The sequence below is a fragment of the Acanthaster planci genome, linkage group LG17 (genome assembly GCF_054643075.1).
Source record: "Acanthaster planci isolate LZ-2023a linkage group LG17, COTS_SCS, whole genome shotgun sequence".
Lineage (NCBI taxonomy): Eukaryota > Metazoa > Echinodermata > Asteroidea > Valvatida > Acanthasteridae > Acanthaster > Acanthaster planci.
Window position 1 is genome coordinate 8,972,460 of NC_141793.1, and position 19,490 is coordinate 8,991,949.

Sequence of the window (19,490 nt, forward strand, 5' to 3'; positions counted from 1 at the left end):
ATATTTTAACTTTCTGCCATATGCTCAGTAAAAGAGACATCATTTCTCCGTCAAGAGTGGGACTTTTTAATGAAAAAAATTGAAACAGACAAGCCAGCTTATTTATAATCGAAAATATGGAGCATTTTTAATATCAACAGTAAACTTCAACATTTGGACTTTCTGCTTGTGGTTCGAATGTGGGTGATTCGATCACGAAGGTAGCAACATGTTTGTCTTTTGTTCTACTATGGTTCAACCCGATTTCATCTGGTGTATTTTGTGTAAAGAACTAAGGCCAATTATTATCTGGGCGTTCAAGTGCTGAAGAGCCACCCGGATCGATGGTTTGTTAGGTCAAAGGTCATCTCGTGTGCAGCAGAGCAGCGCCACACGTAACCGGGCCGGCCGCACGTTAGTGTAGTGGTATGTTATCCATGAACACTGGATACATCTGGCTTACACAACGAGTGACTGTTTTCTGCGAATAGCACGGTTGTTTTGAACTCGAGCTCTCTACACATGTATACACATGCTAGGCCTTGATACATGTAGACTTTGACCTTGTTGACATTCATGAGGATGAGTCTTAGGACTATCTCCTATTTAATTCGTTCTCCTGCAGGCCTACTGTGTCCAACTTCGAGTTCGAAACCAATCTCTCCCGTAGTCAAAGCGTAAGTATTTTTTCTGTAGGCCTATGGAGTAGCTCCACAACTTAAGGGCTGTGATTTGTTAAATGGCTCTTGTGACATTTAATAATTGTCATGACTGTTGAGAGCAGTTCACGTGTGGGGCTAATCATGTCCATTGGCCAAATTCATTTTTCTCTATGATCGTAGGCCTTGCATTTACCTACATGTCGATGTAAATCAGCCATGAGAAAATGAGCCTAGCGTGTCGAGAAAAAAAACATAAAAGAGGGCAAATTTAGACATGTTAGACATGTTCTTGTTACTGAGAAAGAGTTTAATAATAAGGCTGACATAATGGAGGCCAGTAATTATTCTGTACAGTGACCTGTTATCCACCAGAAAGCAAACATATGTCTAGAAAAGTTCAATCCAGGAAGGAAAATACCAAGTCTTTCCTAGAAAACAAAAAAGTTTTCAGACCAGTCTCATAATATGGTTTGTGCACAGGGTGTCAGGCAGTGTCTGGATATAGAACTCTTAGTAAAATCATGAAAGTTATTCTACATGTGCTGTTCTACAGAAATTACCTTGGCAATTTCTTTCTTTTCCTATGTCTCTGTGTTGTATGCACTAGTCAGATGTTCATGTGCATGTGTGTAAAACATAATGTTCACAACACTTGAAATTGTCTGTATTTTCAAACTTTTTATGGTTTTGAGCAGACTGACGAGAAGGATGAGTGATCACCTTGATAGAACAGCTCACAACTTTAGACAGACGGTAAGGACATAATGTGGCCTACATGTAACTCTGCCTTTGAGTTGTTCGGTTGTGTGTACTTGTAACTGGGCATGTTTCAAAAGTCTGAAAGTCATGATGGACAGAAGTTAACAGATACAAAAAGCTGCATTAATTTTGTAGAGCCTATGTATTGTACGTGTACATGTTTATGTACATATATTTGTTATTCTGAATTAAAAAACATTTTTTTCAGACTTTAAAATATAAATTTGACTAATGACTTAGTTTATCAGTTCCACATTATTCTTTATTAGCATGCCATTTGTTCCTGCTCGGAGCGGATGGAGTACATATAGGCCATTTACTCAGCCTTTCAAGATGTATAGCAATGTCATTTTGGAATCCACATGCAATGAAATAGCTGTTCATTTTTATGGAACCCATGTAACAATGGGCACCGTCACAAAGTGTGCCCCAACCTCATGGAATGACCCCAATAGAATGAGCTGCCTTGGACTTAAAAAAAAATTACCCAAAATTACAGCTCAATGTCAAAAAGATTAACAGTTTGTTTCTGCTCAGTGAGCTCCGAGCTGGACCAAGAAAGGGGGTAAATAAATTTCCCAGCAACAGAAGCTCCTGTAGTGGGAACTGCACTTCACTGGTTCACGAATGACTGTGAAATACATGTACATGCGTTACGGTCACATCCTACCAACAAAATGAATTCTTCCCACCTACATGGTTCTTTTCAGCCAATGAGGGTGTGCTTCTGCTCACGGCGGATAGTCTGAAGGTTCAGTAGTCTGAATGTCAAAGGTTCATTCATGGGGAGGGTCATTGATTGGAAAATACATACATACATACATGTACATGCAGACCCCTTTCAGCTGGTACTCGGTAATAATTCAAAATCCTCTGGGCAGTTTTGGAGGATTTTGGAGGATTGAGGCTGCATGGCAAAATTGCTAATTGTGAAGAATGCACTGTTCCCAGGCTGTGTATTAGATGTTGTGTTGTTTATGTTCGGCCATGCGTAAATTCATGCCCAGTTGTATGTGAAATCCTCCATACTGCTCCTGGATACCATTCACACTGCTTTGAAATAAAAAGAGGAATTACCGGAGGATTTTGAAGGATTGAGGCAGTGAGCACCCCTCCACAGAGCGTATGCAAGAAATATCGCAGGATGTTGGAGGACTGAGGCTGTATCCAATTTCTTTATGGGGAAATTGGAGGATTTTAAAGGATTGAGGGTGTATCCTTGCCATAAAGGCCTAGGGTGGTTAAGGTTGATGTGGATGAACCTTTGGACTATTGAACCTTGTGTAATCTGGGACTTCTTGAATCTTTGAACTTTTGGTTTGATTAACCCTAACACTCCTCAGTCTTCCAACAGGTGAAGGATTGAGGAGGGTTAGGGTTAATGAACTGTAGGACTACTTCACCACATGTTTGGATTAGCTTACCTCTTTTTTTTTCAGAGTAATGAATGCCTGGCTATTGGAAATTTGCATTCGTACTGTTGAATCTTTGGACTATTGAGTGGACCCCCAACTGTCATTGCTCCATGTAACACTGAGTAGCTCTCATAATACATGTATTTATAGTGAGGCCCAGTTGAAGTCCACACCATGTTGGACAAAAAAAAATGTGTCAAGGTGTCAGAGGGAATCACTCTGTGAACTGCAACACAAAGTTTGAGGAAAATTGATTTTACTGAAAGTTGCTTTTAGATGCACTAATTGTCAATTTGGCATACATGTAAGTGGTGAACACATTACATGTACATGTAAGTTAACTTCTTGCCCTTGTTTGAGAAAGATTATTGGAAATTTGTCTGATGTGCTTCGGTGTGGTATCCGCCTGAAGTCTGTCTGACATGCGTTCGTACTTCATAATCCCCATACAGACATCAGTAACTTCACATTTTGGATTTATAAATACACTGTATATGTTCTCATTTAACCCCTTCGCACCGGGAAGTGGCTATAGCCACTTTTCATCAATTATTCTCGGCCCACGCTCGAGTGAACACGGTGTTGTGCTCGTGTGGCATTGGGTAAAAGTCCACTGTCAATATGTATGTACAGTTGTAAACAAGCTTTGTTGTTTGTGAACATACCCAGTATGAATGAGTTGCAAGGCTGTTGTAAAGTTGTAGCATGCATACAGGTGTGAAAACTCACAAACTTGTAATGTGTAGTTTGGAACCGCTCTTATAAATAAGTGTGGCTGTCCTGGACTGCAGACTTGGCAGGTGTTTACCCTGGTGACCTTGCCTCACGGAAAGGCTAAACTGGCTTGTTGAACTTAAGTGGCATTACAGTCACATTTGTTTCCTTATTTCACAGGGAATTAGTGATGCAACCATTGTGGCAGTGAAAGATGGCTCATCCGCAGTCAAGCTCCTAACAGTGCAAGTCTCCAACCCCGATTTCCACTTCAAAGCTGGGCAATGGTATGTCTTTGTATATATTTAAATTTCACATGCAAGGCCAGAAAAAGACTTGTGTTTATGGTTAGGGTATTCATCACACTAGCAAAACAGATGAATGTTATTTTTGTTTATGTTTGATCAAAAAGGATACATGTAGCTGTTATTTGGCATATCTGCTGTAAGATTTCTAACACTTTCCCTCCTTATTCCATGTTTTTTCAAGTACATGTAACTTACATGTAATGTATACAAGGAATCTTTTGTCAATTAATGGTGCCCTTAACACGAAACTTGTCGTCTTGTTTTGAAAAATAAACGTGAAGTTGGAAAAAGAAGAGTTTCCAGGATCACAAGCAAGGTGTTTATAGCATCACTCATTATCCATCCATTGTAGGGTGGATTTTTTCATCCCTGGCGTTGAGCTGTTCACTGGCTTCTCCATGACCTCAGCACCAAGCAAACTCCAGCAAGATGTAACCTTTGACCTTGCTGTGAAGAAAAGTGACTATCCACCCACCATGTGGGTTCACACGGAGGTACAGTACGGTGCAACCTGTCGGCAATTTGATACACAAGTTTGATTTGAAGCTTTGCACATCACACTGATGCGGTAAGGTAGATGATGGCTTTCGGGTACAACCGTGGAATCTATCTCTTCTTTAAAGAAGTGTGGGTCTGAAAAGAGATGGTATTGAGAGTGTACACAACATTTTGGATAGTGTACGTGGGCAGAGTATGCTGTCTGAAATGTTGAGCACACTCACACGGTTTTTTTTTTTCAGAACAACACTAATTTAAAGAACTTGAGAGATAGATTCCATGATTGTACCCGAAAGGTACATTCTACCTTATTTGATACATTTTTTTTCGTCATCTTTAAAAATTCAACTGTAGTTCTGTTGATTCAAAGAACAAACTACCGTAGACAGGTTTAGAAAAGAAGTGCACAGAATTTTTTTTTAAAGGGACAAGGAATCTAACAAAAAATTAATTGATCAACACATACCATACTGTAAATTAGGAAACCAGTATTAAACCATGAAAACACAGCAGAGAAAGTATTCCTGTATGCAGTAATCAATAGTCCAAACAATAACTCAAGCCTAGTTTTTAGATTAATGATTAAAGTATTTGCAGTAGGCTAGAAAGCTGGCAGGTTCACTGTACTTCCAAAGTGTGTATGGAATCTTGGGATACATAAAATTGAAAGTGCGCACAATTTTGCGTATGTGATGTTTGACGAAATAAAAATTTGGGGGCCTAGAAAGTTCACACTGTTCTGCGTCGCCCGCTTCGCTGTTAACGTGCCAATTTTGTCTCTACTTTCCAAGGGTTGACTTCTTCATCCCGGGCATACGAACGGTGGGTGGCTATTCCATGTACACACCCCCCTCACTTCTGCAGAAGAGTCTGAGAATGGGTTTAGCAGTGAAGTACAGTGAGCATGCTCCAGCTTATTGGGTTCATACACAGGTAATGATCAAGATCCTTGGATAAGTTACAAGTACAGGGGGGAGGGAGTGGCATGTTTCAACAGTAGAGGGGTGACGTTAAAAATTTCAAAATAAGAGCGTTGAATTTTTTTTAAGCAGATAAATCTGATTTGGCTATTTTCATGAAATTCTTATAACGCTCATACACATTGTGATGCTTTGATCAAAACGTTGACAGACTGAACATAACGACTGTGCTTCATTTCCTGAACAATTGGGAAGTTGTTACATGCGTGTATGTTTTTCATGAAGGACTTCGAGGCGTTGGATTTTTTGCACTTGCATAAATTTGCATGACATGCATGAAGTGAGGTTAAGATTAATGTGGTATTATTTATCACTTCACCATTGTTCGTGTGCGGTGTCCCCTTACTTTTTAACTTTATCTTCATGTATTTGGTAGTGCAAAGCCGGTGCCAAGGTAGGGGTGCGCGTGGGTGGTGACCAGATCATTTATGACCCCTCACCCAGCGACCCTAGCTGGGACCTTCTACTCATAGCTGGAGGCATCGGCATCAACCCAATGTATTCCATTCTCCAACACGCCAGGGATCTCTATCTGCGTAGTCTGTCAGACCCTACCGCTTACAGACCAGGGAGGGTGGAGTTTCTCTACAGTGCATCCACTTCAGACGAGCTCATATTCAAGGTGGGTGTGTTTGTAATTCTTGTGAACAGAAGTTGTAAAACTTACTAAATGACAAGAGTGCTAACTGCTCACTCCCTGACGCCTTCCTGAGCACAGACATTTTGAATTCATATGTTCCTCGATTGCTGTGACTGGAACAAATTCAGACGGATGTACTCTACGTTGTAAGTGTAATGGGCAAGTACAGCATATGAAAATAACATTCAAGCTTGCGCACTCTCTGTCAGTCATATGGGGCATTAAAAAACTGCATCAAGTTTTGCCTTCAGCGTATTATGTACATTGGTTAGCGCTGTTTACAAAAGCCAAATGAAAGACTTGTTTATTGATTGTATACCTTTAGGGTTTTTTTGTGAAAAAACTTGTGACGGATTCAACAATATTCAACTAGAATATTCTTCTTTTCATTTCAGGACTCAATTCAGGAGATCGCCAACGATACAGAAAACATATCATGCCACTTTCATGTCACCAGGGAAGCGGTCATACCAACCAGCCACACATCAGGTAGAGTATCTTGCACCTGTGTGCAGTGTTGATCTGTGAAAAAATTCCAGTTTACCAGACTACTTTCTTTGTACCGTAGGGTGTAGCAAGTTAAACGTAGGGCTTGTGTGCATTTGAATTATGGACGAATTGGTGGTAAAACGTGTTTGGGGAAAAATAACTTGACCGCTTTAGAATCTATGTCACAAATGCAGTTGTTATTCCATGGTAATAGATTGAGAATTTTTATTTGTTGAGCAATGATCAAACATGCATGTATACTGCTCAGTAGTTCATGAGCGATGTTCGCCGTGGTACGTAAGTTAAGTACCCATGGGGTCTATCACCTTGATTTCACCCTTGTTCATTGAAAGTGTTGTTTCCAAATATTGTATATTTTACTACGTCATTGGGTATTGGGTAGTACTCTGGTACGACAGACAAAGCGTATTTTCCTGTGAGGTGTGCTCCAGGGGACATTGGGGCACTATTTCTGCTATGACTGCCATATTGTTTTTTTTACTAGGCCAGTTTGCCGTATTTTCACTTTAATAATGTCTGTAGATAACAGTAGGTTGGTTTTTAAGCAGAAGGTTTCTTCTTCCAAAAACGAGACCTATCAGAAATTTGGTCTTTGCACAAGACAGCATGAGCATGAAGAAGCACAAGGCACAGTTTGTTTGAATACGGGATTTCCGAATTAACATATTCAGATTTGTGACTCTGACAGACTTTGATCCGTTTTTTTTCCATCAGATCACAGGATAAACGGGGCAGATCTAGCCACATCACTGCAGAGGCTGGACAAAGACAGGCTTAGGTGTTTCCTCTGTGGCCCCCCACCCATGATAGCAGATATGGAATCCCTCTTGGAGAGTCAGGGGGTGAGACCAGACCAGTTACATACCGAAAAGTGGTGGTGATGAGGTGCAGTGGGGTAAAGGCACGTACCTGTAAGGTTTCAACGTTACGTGTTTGTGCACATGCATGTACATGTTTGCAAGATTTTGAATGTTTGGTCTCGAGCATGTTACATGTTACCACCTTGCTTTTACCTTAAACTTAATTTGGTTTTTATCCTAGCCAGATGAAACCACTTGTGGATACTAATTATGCTATCATGTGATTTTTCTGAGCGTAATCTACATGTATGCATTTATGTACACTGTACCTATACATGTATATTATGTATTATATGCAGACCCAAGCAAGGAGGGGCATAACTGCCCAAGTGGGCGTGTATTGCACAAATATATTGTCAATACCCAGGTTTGTGCAAAGCTCAGGGTAAAATGTGCACCTTTTGCCAGTGTGTGTGATATGAGAGGAAATTATGCTTGAATTACATTGTGCTTTCATATATCACGGCAAAGGAGAAAGCGAATTGGGTGTCATGCGGCATTCGCTGCAAAATTTGGCAGCAGTGAAATTCATTCCGCTTTTTTGAATTGACAATATGGATTGCTTGCTGCGATGCCATAGATTTTGAGTTGATGTTGGCTGTGTTCAGTTGTGCTCCCCAAATCCACTTTATTTACAAACACTCTGAAAAAGGAAGGAGCCTGGCTATTTTGCTATGATCACAGGTATAGCCTCATTATTTTTATTTGTTTTTTTTAGTTGACGACTGTTCATCCACAATTTGGAAGCTGGAATTACATGTTTTCTACTCATTGCGTAAAGGGCAAGGATTGTATATTTTTTCCTGTATCATCTTCATTCCAACACATCTTAAGTCTTCAGAGAATTTTAACAAGGATTGCCGTTATTTGATTCAAGACAGTGACTCATGAATAGAGACAATTACTGTTCAGGGACCGTGCTCTGGATACATGTATGTGTACGTAAAGCCCACATGTATGTGCATTTATGCACTTCTTGCCCATTAGTGCTGATACATGTAGCACCTGCCGTCTTATTATAAAGTAGTATTACTGAGATGGATTTCTCAGAATGTCTTCTTCCACCTGTGAAACTGAAAATTGCGTCACTGTTGTCCCCCCCCCAGGCCTAGCAACTGGTAAACAGTAAACTCTCCTGTGTATCCAATAAACTTCTTTCATTGGTGGCATTAATATGATACATTTCACTAGCTCTGGAGCAGAAAGCACTGACGAACTTGTCCACGACTGTACTCGCCAATAAACCAATAGACGTGTGGTTGGGTGCCTTCAGTTTGTGAAAGAAATGTGCAATACACTGTACAAATGCCCAAATACATGTACATACATACTTGAGAGTTTACTCATTACTTTGGACGTTGAGATTGACTGAGAAAGCTGCAGGAACAGTTTGGTTTGTATTCTAGTACATCCATCATCAGCTCAGGAACATCACGGACAAGTTATTACATGTTTGTCAAGTCCACCACAGAACCCTGATTGTCTACAAATTTTATGTTCAGAGGTGCAAGTGCTGTTTCAAACACTCTACACTTCAATCTTAGACTAGAAGCATTCACCCACCTGTAAGTCACGCTGCATCTGAAATTACATGTTCGGGTCAGCTACGCAAGGACAGAAACTCGGTGATAGCCTGGCTCAGAAGGTGGCTTTATACCAGTCTACTAGAGTGTGATATCTGTGGAAACATGGCGCTCGGCACATCGTCAAGTCGCACTCCTCACAAGCATACTCAGTCTGGTGGCACTGGATGCTGCAGTTGGAACACACAGTACAGTCTGGTCTGGACTTGGGGCCAGCTGCTGTCACTTCGGTGATGTACTTCAAGAAATGCCGTTCAGTCAGACATGACGGCTGGTCGAGGGATCTCCCCCCAGGTCTTGTGTCTGGCCAAATATGCCCCTCATGGAGGAAAATTGCATAACGGAATTTCTCTGGCTTTTGTCATGTAGCTGGTTGAAGTGTTTTTCATATAATTCAGCTGTCCACGCAGCAAACTTCATGTAGGCAGAGGAATACTTTCTTCCCCCACTTGAGAGTTTTGTAGATATTCAAGTAATACCACGTCTTGATCGGCTCAGTCTACTTCACCCATGAAGCACTTGTAGCATTCCATGGCAACTGGTTTGTCCACTCTTCAAGGTTGCCATTGCTCACGAGCACAAACATCCTTCTCAAATGTTGACTGGTTGTGAACCAAGGTGACAATGTCGACTTGCTGTTTTGTCAAACCATGGCAAAAACAACAGATCACCATCCCTAACCGCACAAAGTGGATCTCCTTTCTTCATGTTTTGTCTCCTTGATCCCATTGGGGGTGCCAACCCGGTTCACACACAATGTGCCACACGCTCCAAATTCCATCGTCCTTGAGTGAACAAAACAAGTCAGGGGATGAGAACAGGTTATCCATATATGTAAGTATGGTGACCTTTTCCATTCCAGGACTGAAATAAACATAAGACTACATTCTTGAAGTCATTCATTCAGCATCCTACAAATGACTCTCCTTTTGACCTTGTGGCATGTGAGAAACAAAGCCATTACATTATTCATGTTTCTTTCCATCTTGGGGGATAAACTGAATGCAGCAAAAACTTTTAACAAACTATTACACCCATGGCTTATTTCACAGAAAACATGTACATGTACCACTGTTGTCATGCTGTCTGTCTTAACCTATTTTAAGTCTGTAATCAAAGGTTCTAATATGTCATTACATGTACATGTATATCTATAACATGTATAAACTTCTGCACATGTTTGTATTTGAGAGTGCAAGATTTTTTTTCAAAGTTGATCTGTACTTGGACTCAACATTTTCAACCGCACAATAAAAATGCTGCCATCTTCTGCTGCGGCCCTTCTTTGCCTCCCAAGGGATTTACAACCTCAAACTCATCAACATATACATCATAAACCCTCATGGCATTGGGATGATGTTGAAAGAACTGACTGGCAAAGGTGGCACCACATAGGTACCGGTAGCCCTCTAACAGATCTGAGTCTGTTCTACTAGTGGTTAATTTATGCTGGTCCAGACATTCTGACAAAGATATTTCTTTCAACAATGTGAGGATAGGTACATACTGATAAGTATATTTGACTTTCTTTCCGTTTACAGTTTCTTCCTCCAGCACATACTCTTGAGGCTCAGTGAAATCCATCACAGACATAACCCCCCTATTCCATACATACAGTGTTTAATGCAACAGAAAATGAACTGGAGAGCGAGACCATGTTACGCATTCCACGGTGGTAAAGGTGTGTACACTGTTTGTTGGAGGCCAATGCACAGCACAGGAAATAGGGTACTGGGTACATGTACGTGACATGGAGAAACTGGTATCATGTTATGCCAAGCGTAAAGCTATGATCAGTGTAACTGGAAACCATTGCGAAATCAATGCGGTATTGATTATTTCACTGGAAATGACTCAAACTAAAGTAAAGAAGTACTCGAAACTTACGGCTTTTGATACAACTTTTTTACTGGTAATTACAGCATTTTACACGTTGAAAATATGTGGAAGGAAATAGGCAGTTTTACAATGTAGTTCAAAAAGCTGGAAAATTTGTGGTGGTCGGAAAAAGAAAAAATTCCACCAGTTGTGGTTGGGGAATCTCGAGTGCTGGGCGGGTTTTCCGGCACCGACAACTGTGAACGGAACCCTGGTCCATTGACACAGAACCAATACATGTGTACTTCAATTTTTGGCTATCACTTCATGGATGCATTGCACAGGATCAACACATACAGTGTACACGGTACATGAACTGGGTAGCCCAGTATCTGCTCATGCTTATAATGTGCATTCCCATCCATCTGAAAGTCAATAACAACCTCTCCGATTCTGTTGCTTTTTTGTCAGTTATAAGGACGTATTCAGAATTACCCCTTGGTAGGCATATTATTGATCTCATGAATATTTTGTACTTTTCTGTGAATGAAGAGCTGAAGAGAGAGTACTTACATGACATATAGCAATAGAGTATTTTTTAATTTTTGTGGAAATCTTTAGAGCATGAAAATAGGGACAAAAATAAATAAAGTGGACATAACTACCATAACAGTTTATTTAGCCATTGTAATTGTTCAACTTACTTTTGTAGGAGGTTGAGCTGCAGCTGTACTTTAATGAAAGGAACATACAACATGTTTAGTGTAACTATGGTTCATGTATGTTTCTAAGCACTAATCAAAAGAATTTAAGATGTAGCAGAAGTGAAACATTACAATTTGAATTCTCCCCAGACTTAAGATGGTGTTGCTATAGTGACCACCATCTCTGGAATGGCGGGTTCCTTAACCGATATATGACATGTACATCAAGAGATACCATTAACAGCGGTCCAAGGTGGGGTTTCTTTATACACAGAAAAGGGAGAAACTGGCACAAGTGCTGGGTTATACATGTAATACAATGTAATTTCACATTCACTAATAAAAACTCCACTAATAAAAACTCTGGGTGAAGGTTTTTTTGTTTGAGTTTTCTGTCTTGTATGTACCGTTTTTTATTCTATGTACAAAGGGTAAAGTTACAAGATATAAAAAAAAAACGACAGTCGTGTGGTAGCTGGGATGGCAATCACCAGGACAAAATACAGAGGATTGATACAGAAAGTTAAATAACCAATAAATTATGCTATCTATTGGATTAATTAAATTCACTAGTTTTTTTAAGCTTGAAGAAGAGCATATTGCCACAAGGGTTTACCCATTTCAAGAGACAAATTAACGAGAATGCTATCAATACCAGTCTTCTGGAATTTAAGAAAACTTGACATTATTTTAGAGTGGATATATTAAGTCATTCCATAGTCACAAGTTGAAAAGGCAAATGCATAAAACTAAGCGATGGCATTAGAAACAGCATAAAAAAGTTCTACCTACTTACCACCTGGACTGGCCGTTCATACCTTTATGATTCATGTGCGGCAGAAATGATGGCAAGTGCTGCACAAAATCTGTGTAGATGCACGAGCAAACAGGTCGACGTGCGGTAGCTGTTGTAGCTGGATCGAAATCAGCCTTCTGCTACTGTGTTACTTTACAGGTTAATTCAACGACGCCCTAGAATGCCCGGTACGCAGCTGACACCCAAGAATGCCCGGTATTGAATTTAAACAAAAGAACGACATTCTTAAATTTTGGAGACGTGCGCAGTGACAAAAAAGTTTTGTGTATCGCTAGAGGGCGCTATAAATATTTGCGCGCAAGCGATCGAGAAAGAAACGCAGCCGCGCACATGCGCGGCAGTACATGCACTACATATACATACCGCGTACACATACAGAAAAGTGGAGCGTGACTAAGAACAGAAGAAAAATTAGCAGGAACCGGTGTCGGGTAAGAGTAGAGAATACGAAAACTCGACCTGGTTACACACGCTCCCTACATAAGCAGTAAACAGGTTCCACATGTGGAGACTCAAATCTGGCAATCCGAGGTGAAAAACATCAATTTCCCCATACGTATTATACAATCCTGCTGTGATAAGAATGACAGCATGGCCTAGATCATGCCACCCCTTTTTCCAAGCAACCCACTGAAACAAACCAGATTCTCATTGGCTTAAAGATCTCACTTGCTCAATTTTTAGGCAGCATATACCAAATTTATGGTCAAGGGTCTTGCTTCCCCAGGCTGAAGGAGTGGGGTTACCACATTCTTAAAGAGCACTGCCAAAGAAAACAGGTTTTCTCTGATTTTTTTTTTTCAAATGAATATGGAAGCATCCAAATCGAATGCAGTGTCATTTGTCTTTAGATGTCAACCATAACAAGCTAAAAACTGCTTTTTATCTGTTCATGCCAAGATGCATATGATCTTTTGTATGGTTTGGTTTCAGATAACTTGTTCATATCAGGTTTAATCAATATGAACATGTATGGAATAAAGAAGTAGGCCATCACTGTAGAGTTTACCATGCTCATCCTTTACAATGTACCCAAATGTGTACTTTCCAATTCCGTGCACCATCCTTGTATTCCGCTTACAATTTTGAATAAATTTTCACGTTCTGAAAACTTCACAGATTTTTTTTTGGAGACACTTCTGAAAGTAATTCTTTTTCTCAAAGAGTTGTTCAGTCTATTTAAATTAAATTATTTAGAAATTTTTTGACATGTTTACCAATTCTTAGAGAAACTCTGAACAGCCTATGTCTTTGCATGAAATGAGGCTCATGCCACACTTATAAAATGTATGCAACTGGTTTGAATGTTACAGTAAGTGCACTTTTAGTGTAGCGGTTATGCATGGCAGCCATTTTTCCGTGAAGAGCTTTTGTAGTCCTTTTATGCTATCCCTGTGTCACAAAAGTGGTTACCAGAAACATGGCTGCCATACACAACTTGTCTTGTTTTCAAGTTCAATGTGTATATTGCTTTAGGCAAGATACGAACACGTTTGTATTTGAGTGCGGAAAAGAATCGAGAGAAATGAGCTTTACAACGAGCCAGTTTGGTATGGTAAACAGGAAAGGTCATTGGAAAACAAAGCAGGTATGCATTAATTGCTGTGTCCGAGTGAACTCTGAGGGACTTCATTTGGGCAAGCACTGTTGGAATACTAAACCAGCTCATTACAAATGTTACAGCAGATTTAAGAAGTGGCTTCATACAGGCTGGAAAAGTACTTGAAGATGTCTAGGTTTATTATGCCACATTACCAGTGGCATTTAACAGCATTCTACATGTTTCATGAATTGGTCTGAAGCATTCCTCGATCCAGTCACTTTATTAATCAAAGTTTGGACATAATGCCAGGGATTTGTATCATACTACTGTCTTTTCTTAGTAACTGTGAAAATTTTCAAAATTGGTTGTATCAAGAAGCCTGCAATAAAAGATGATATTGAACAAGGGCAAGATAGTCTTTTTGTTTTTGTTCATGTATCTGAATCAGGGGGGAAAAATTGCTATTAAAACTTACATACTATTCTTTCAAATTGAAAACAACAGTTATACACTAACATCAGGCTAAAACATGTCCTTTCATACTAAAATATGAACATTACAGAATGAATCAATAACATTTTATAGAACTATACAGCATTTACATTTATGCCTTCAAAAATTGGGGACATCAAGCTTTACTTTGAGACCTGACTAACTGCACACAGAAACATGTAGTGTTCTGAAATCATACTGTACGCAGATGCTGAAGTATTTAATTGGTGGACTAATTCCTTGTAAGGTTTTATCACTGTACACTTGGAAGTTTTACGCTATGCTCCAACAGAACGTCCCCTTCTACAGGCATTTCTGAAGTAAGATACCTTTCTCAAATCTCCAAAATTTAAACACTGGACTAGTTTGGTACCACATTCAACTGGAGTTTGATTTTGAGTAAGTGCGAAATGGCCCCGTATTGCGTTTACATAGAGGTTGGGCACCAGAGTTGGAACCAAATTTGATATATGTCAGACTAGTACCTCAACTGAAGGGGTTGCTTTTAGAGCCCCCAGTCATAACTGTTGATTGTGTCTGGATTACATGCAACCCTTGAGCGCATCACAGTTAAGACAGCACCTGGAGAGTCTGGGAGAGTTTCTTGAGGCGGTTGATAAGCTGTTCCTTCTGATAGAGGAGGCGGGCCTCCATGGCTTTAGCCTCCTGGAGCAACTTTTCTACCCTTGTGGGGCACAGCAGCTCAAACTGCTCGCTCTCACTGGCCAAGATGCCCACCATCAAGCAAGAGAGAGATAAATCATGAGACGAAATCACATTTGTTAGCTACCAAATAGGATGGGGGGGCATCTGTGTTCTTATTTTTACGAGTGTACAAAGTGTAGCGGAGGGACTGAGGGGGGTTGAGAGTTGGTGCTGGGTTTTCCTGTGAAGAGGTACAGGTAGGCTTCCTAAGAAAAATGCTGGTTGGCCATCACCCTTTCGAAGGTACTCTCGGGGGGACAGCTTGAAAGAAAAGAGGACATTCTGTACCTTCATGAAAATGACAAAAATGAGGATGACCCACTGGTGTAATTAAATAGCTTTGGCTCAGAAACGGAGTTGTAATGACAAAAAACTTAAACAATGTTATTTCGGCTCCCCTCCCCTTTAAAAATAGGTGCAAATTGGAACATGTAAATATAGAATAGAGGAATGTCATGTTACACAAGACTCTATTTTTCTGTGGTATTTGCATTTAATGCCTACAGCAAGGGAAATCCATTTCTCAGACCCGATGGGGAGGGAAGTTTTGCCCTGATAAAGATAACAATAAAGGGAAACACTGTCAGTCAATCACATGAAAGAGACGCTGACAACCACTTGTAGTCAACAAACTAACCCCTGGCATAAAAGCTTTGGAATTCTGTACTCTTTGCCAATGTCAAGGTTTAAACATGACTTACACCATCACTTGTTCCCACTGTAGACAGGCTGCCTTCATTCCTTGGCCTATGGCTGATATCAAAATAACACAGACAGTGATTGCGTGAATGCAGTTAACTGTATACATACAGTGAGGGGTGGGAAAGTTACCCCATCCCTGGGGACATATTGCTGTTTTTGTTTCAAAGAAATTGAAATCACAAATGTGCACCACTACTTTTTCTGTGGTGAGTGGTGAGGATTCTTTACAGATGAACAAATTTGAACATTCATTTTTAGAAAAAAAAACCTTTAGCCCCTCCTGGACCGATCTGGATACACCAATGCGCAAAAGATAAATGTAAAAAAGGATTCTTTTTCTCAGTCAGAAATGTGTTCTCTTCATTCATCATGTTAATACTGCACAAAGTGGTATAAATTAGTAGATGTTAGACCAAAATAGTCAGGCCGCCCGATTGCAGATGTCCGTCATCCAAGCAGAGCCAAATAAATGACCTGTACTGCCAACAATTATGCTGTGGCTATCATTGGCAAAGATGCCAAAGTTACACTGCCAATTGGAATATTTGGGTCATGAAAAGCCTTGTGCACTAATATTGGTCTACACAATTGTGATCAGCAATGCACTGGTTTGCTTACAATCAATTTTGAAACAGTTATGAAGGTTGTCTATTTATAGACAAACAAGGCTTTTAAACACATCAACTCTGAAAAAGGCCAAATTGTTGTTACACTGTACTCTAATTTGCTAAGGTTCAACTATTCCTACATAGTAATTGAATCTAAAATGATTTCTTCCCTGCCCATCCTGACATAGCGATACCAGAGTAGAAAATGAAAAGTTAATGCTCATCCAGGCATATCAACTGATCAAAAAATGCATTGTAAAATGTCTCATGCTGAGTTTACCAGCACCTGTAGCATAATATTGAAGAGAATTAAAACTACCTAAGGCCCTTGTTGTTGGTTTCAATTTAGAACAATTCCCCAAAGTCCAGAGCAAACAACTTTCCTACACCTCATAAATATTCACGAGCAAGTTGGAGTTAGTTATTGGCCAATTCCACCGTGCGTCCAGGCAGTACAAATAATACGTGCCCGGGGGACGTCGTCTTGGTGAGTATGCGTCCACCCCGCTGCCGTGCAGTAGTTTTTCCTAGTAATACCAAAAATCCCCTCTTGAACCCATCTAGTAGATGCATACCGTTGAGCGTGGTAAGCAATCTTTACGGAACCAGTCCTTGTTTTACCGTTAATCCTTGGAACTTCTGCATTAAAGACACACTGAAGAGTGCTGGCACCAGACTATTTCAACCCTGTTACCAGGCATGACACATTGAACTCTGCATGCAGCTCTTTGAGTACGATACTAGATTTTCATCATCTTATGAGTTGAATATTTATGAGGTGTAGAGAAACAAATTTACATATACAGAATGGTTATATTTCTGGAAAGTAGGGTGAGAATTACTGGTTCCGAGGTGTAAGTCAGCTTGACTAACTCTTGACGCAAAGCATAGTAGTGAGTTGTGCTGCTCTCCCTCAAACCATGCTGTATATTACAGAATGATGATGTCACTGTTCTCGTACCTTTAACTTTATTCTGCATATGCCTCTCTGAGAGGCCGGCTCCAGGCACATTGTCTTCTGTTGGTAGAGATGTGGGCAGATCAAAAAGATGGCCACAAATAAACCAGGCACTACACCTTTACACTTTGACTTCAAAAGAGATACTGAGAGTATAGTTTGTACTGGAATGTGCTGTTGAGTCACCCTCCTTTCTGGAAAAAGTTGTACAGACTCCATTTTGAGTGCTTTTGTTCATAAATTGAGGAATATTTCTGGATCGGCAAAAGCAAATAAGATGAGATTAAGAGCATCATTAATCTGAGAGTTTCCTCTTGAAAAGATGTCTGTGGTATATACTACATTTTTATGTTTAAAATGGGCAGTATTTCCATGCACCTGTTTTTTTGTTTGGGGGGCATTGTAGGGTCAATATTAGCCCTATTTTGACAATGTTGTAGTCGTGACCACTTAAGACCTTCACAAGACCAACACAAGACCTCCAGTCTGAATTCAAGTCACAAGCTATTCAAATGAACTGCAACAAAAGTATTCCTTTGTCACTGTTCACCCTGTTACTTGTGACTGGTCTTGTGTCGGGTCTTGTGATGATCTCGACTTCAACACTCTATTTTGGTTATACCCTTCAGAGCAGCACTCTTCATAGCATGGCAGGGATCACCAGCCTCTGAGTCATTGGTGACAGCCCCGATTGGGTTGGATTGTTGATGGAAAGCTGTGCCCAGATCTGGCTGTACTCCTTCAGGGACCTTTCCTTGGGTTAGTGACGGTGTCTCTGCCATTGAATTGTGGGACTTGCTGCAAGTTTTTAGGGGGGGAAAAGATGTGACAGAAGAAGCGTAAACGCAATTATGCAGAACTTGCTCTTACACTGCACTGCAAGCCATCCACTGAGCATGCATGCCACTTGCATATGAGCATGGTTTGTCTCTCGTTATTAGCTAAGCATGCTCTCTTGAATCTGGGAAAACAACAGATACTGGCAACCAGCGGCATATCCAGCTCTCGGTGTGACTGGGCCTGTGAAGGGACTTGTGACTGGGCCTGTGAAGGGACTTGTGACTGGGCCTGTGAAGAGACTTGTGACTGGGCCTGTGAAGAGACTTGTGACTGGGCCTGTGAAGGGACTTGTGACTGGGCCTGTGAAGGGACTTGTGACTGGGCCTGTGAAGGGACTTGTGACTGGGCCTGTGAAGAGACTTGTGACTGGGCCTGTGAAGGGACTTGTGACTGGGCCTGTGAAGGGACTTGTGACTGGGCCTGTGAAGGGACTTGTGACTGGGCCTGTGAAGGGACTTGTGACTGGGCCTGTGAAGAGACTTGTGACTGGGCCTGTGAAGGGACTTGTGACTGGGCCTGTGAAGGGACTTGTGACTGGGCCTGTGAAGGGACTTGTGACTGGGCCTGTGAAGGGACTTGTGACTGGGCCTGTGAAGAGACTTGTGACTGGGCCTGTGAAGGGACTTGTGACTGGGCCTGTGAAGGGACTTGTGACTGGGCCTGTGAAGGGACTTGTGACTGGGCCTGTGAAGAGACTTGTGACTGGGCCTGTGAAGGGACTTGTGACTGGGCCTGTGAAGGGACTTGTGTTGTTAAAGAATGAAGGCCCCAACGCAGCACTGCATGTTGAGCACATTTAGTGCAGAATTCACATTTTTTTTTCAAATGTGAGGGCAGTATTATACTTTATAGTGGTACATTCAGGTAAGGTTATCCACACAACTAACTTGTCAAAATCAAAAGCAAACAAGGTGTTGGCCTAGGCCTATCGCTATGAGTGACTTCTGTGGTACTCAATTAATGGGGAAAATCCACTCACCAATTTCAAAAAAAGAAAATGAGGAGCAGGGCCTTGTCGGCCTAGAATGACCTGGCTACTGGGTAAAAGTACATGTTGAGTCGATTGAACACTGGGGCCAAGGCCTAGAAAACACTACCAGTGTCCACCAAGCATACGAATGGGCCTAGGACATGATTAACATAACCACGTAGGCCTACAATGAATGAATAGGCCCTGGTCATGCTGGTGAATGCTCTCCAAACAGTAAGAAAAGTGTCATTAAAAACTACACAATGTGTAGACACTATCAGAACTCACTTCTACATTGTTTATAGCACATATTAATTACCTTCACTGTTGTTATAAATCAAAACAAACGTCACAAGTTTGAGGAACTTACTGGTGTTTGCCTTTAGTCTTTACTCGACCTCATAGACTCGAGTTTAATCTTTGCC

The 19,490-nt window shown here is 40.8% G+C and overlaps 3 protein-coding genes across 6 annotated transcripts in view; 1 reads left to right on the forward strand and 2 right to left on the reverse strand.

The window, feature by feature from the left end:
- The window catches only part of ubr3 (ubiquitin protein ligase E3 component n-recognin 3), a 61,842-nt gene extending 48,030 nt beyond the window's left edge, over positions 1-13,812 (reverse strand). Inside the window, exons 1-2 of one of the 2 annotated variants that reach the window (XM_087147815.1) lie at positions 12,249-13,812; positions 8,889-9,693 (exon numbers count right to left, since the gene is read on the reverse strand). The gene's annotated coding sequence lies outside the window, so the exon portion shown is untranslated. Of the gene's footprint in view, positions 1-8,888; positions 9,694-12,226 lie in introns of both variants that reach the window. The other variant, XM_087147814.1, reaches the window with a different exon arrangement.
- Positions 391-11,795, forward strand: LOC110985562 (oxidoreductase NAD-binding domain-containing protein 1-like). 2 transcript variants are annotated; one of them, XM_022246671.2, is made up of 8 exons: positions 392-656; positions 1,337-1,394; positions 3,710-3,816; positions 4,190-4,331; positions 5,692-5,937; positions 6,351-6,444; positions 7,180-7,360; positions 10,450-11,795. In XM_022246671.2, exons 1-7 carry the CDS (start codon positions 556-558, stop codon positions 7,344-7,346), a joined length of 915 nt encoding a protein of 304 aa, XP_022102363.2. In that variant the 5' UTR covers positions 392-555; the 3' UTR covers positions 7,347-7,360; positions 10,450-11,795. The 2 variants fall into 2 exon arrangements, with proteins under 2 accessions (XP_022102360.2, XP_022102363.2); XM_022246668.2 differs by lacking the exons at positions 4,190-4,331; positions 10,450-11,795 and adding an exon at positions 5,127-5,268 and having other exon boundaries at positions 391-656; positions 7,180-7,599.
- A 154-nt stretch (positions 13,813-13,966) lies between the features above and the next one.
- Positions 13,967-19,490, reverse strand: LOC147796330 (uncharacterized). Of its 2 annotated transcripts, XM_087147816.1 has the most exons (5): positions 19,385-19,490; positions 17,878-18,053; positions 17,259-17,315; positions 15,689-15,740; positions 13,967-15,003 (listed from the first exon to the last, which is right to left on the reverse strand). In XM_087147816.1, the coding sequence occupies exons 2-5, from the start codon at positions 18,035-18,037 to the stop codon at positions 14,853-14,855; spliced, it is 420 nt and encodes a 139-aa protein (XP_087003942.1). In that variant the 5' UTR covers positions 18,038-18,053; positions 19,385-19,490; the 3' UTR covers positions 13,967-14,852. The 2 variants fall into 2 exon arrangements, with proteins under 2 accessions (XP_087003942.1, XP_087003943.1); XM_087147817.1 differs by lacking the exon at positions 17,259-17,315.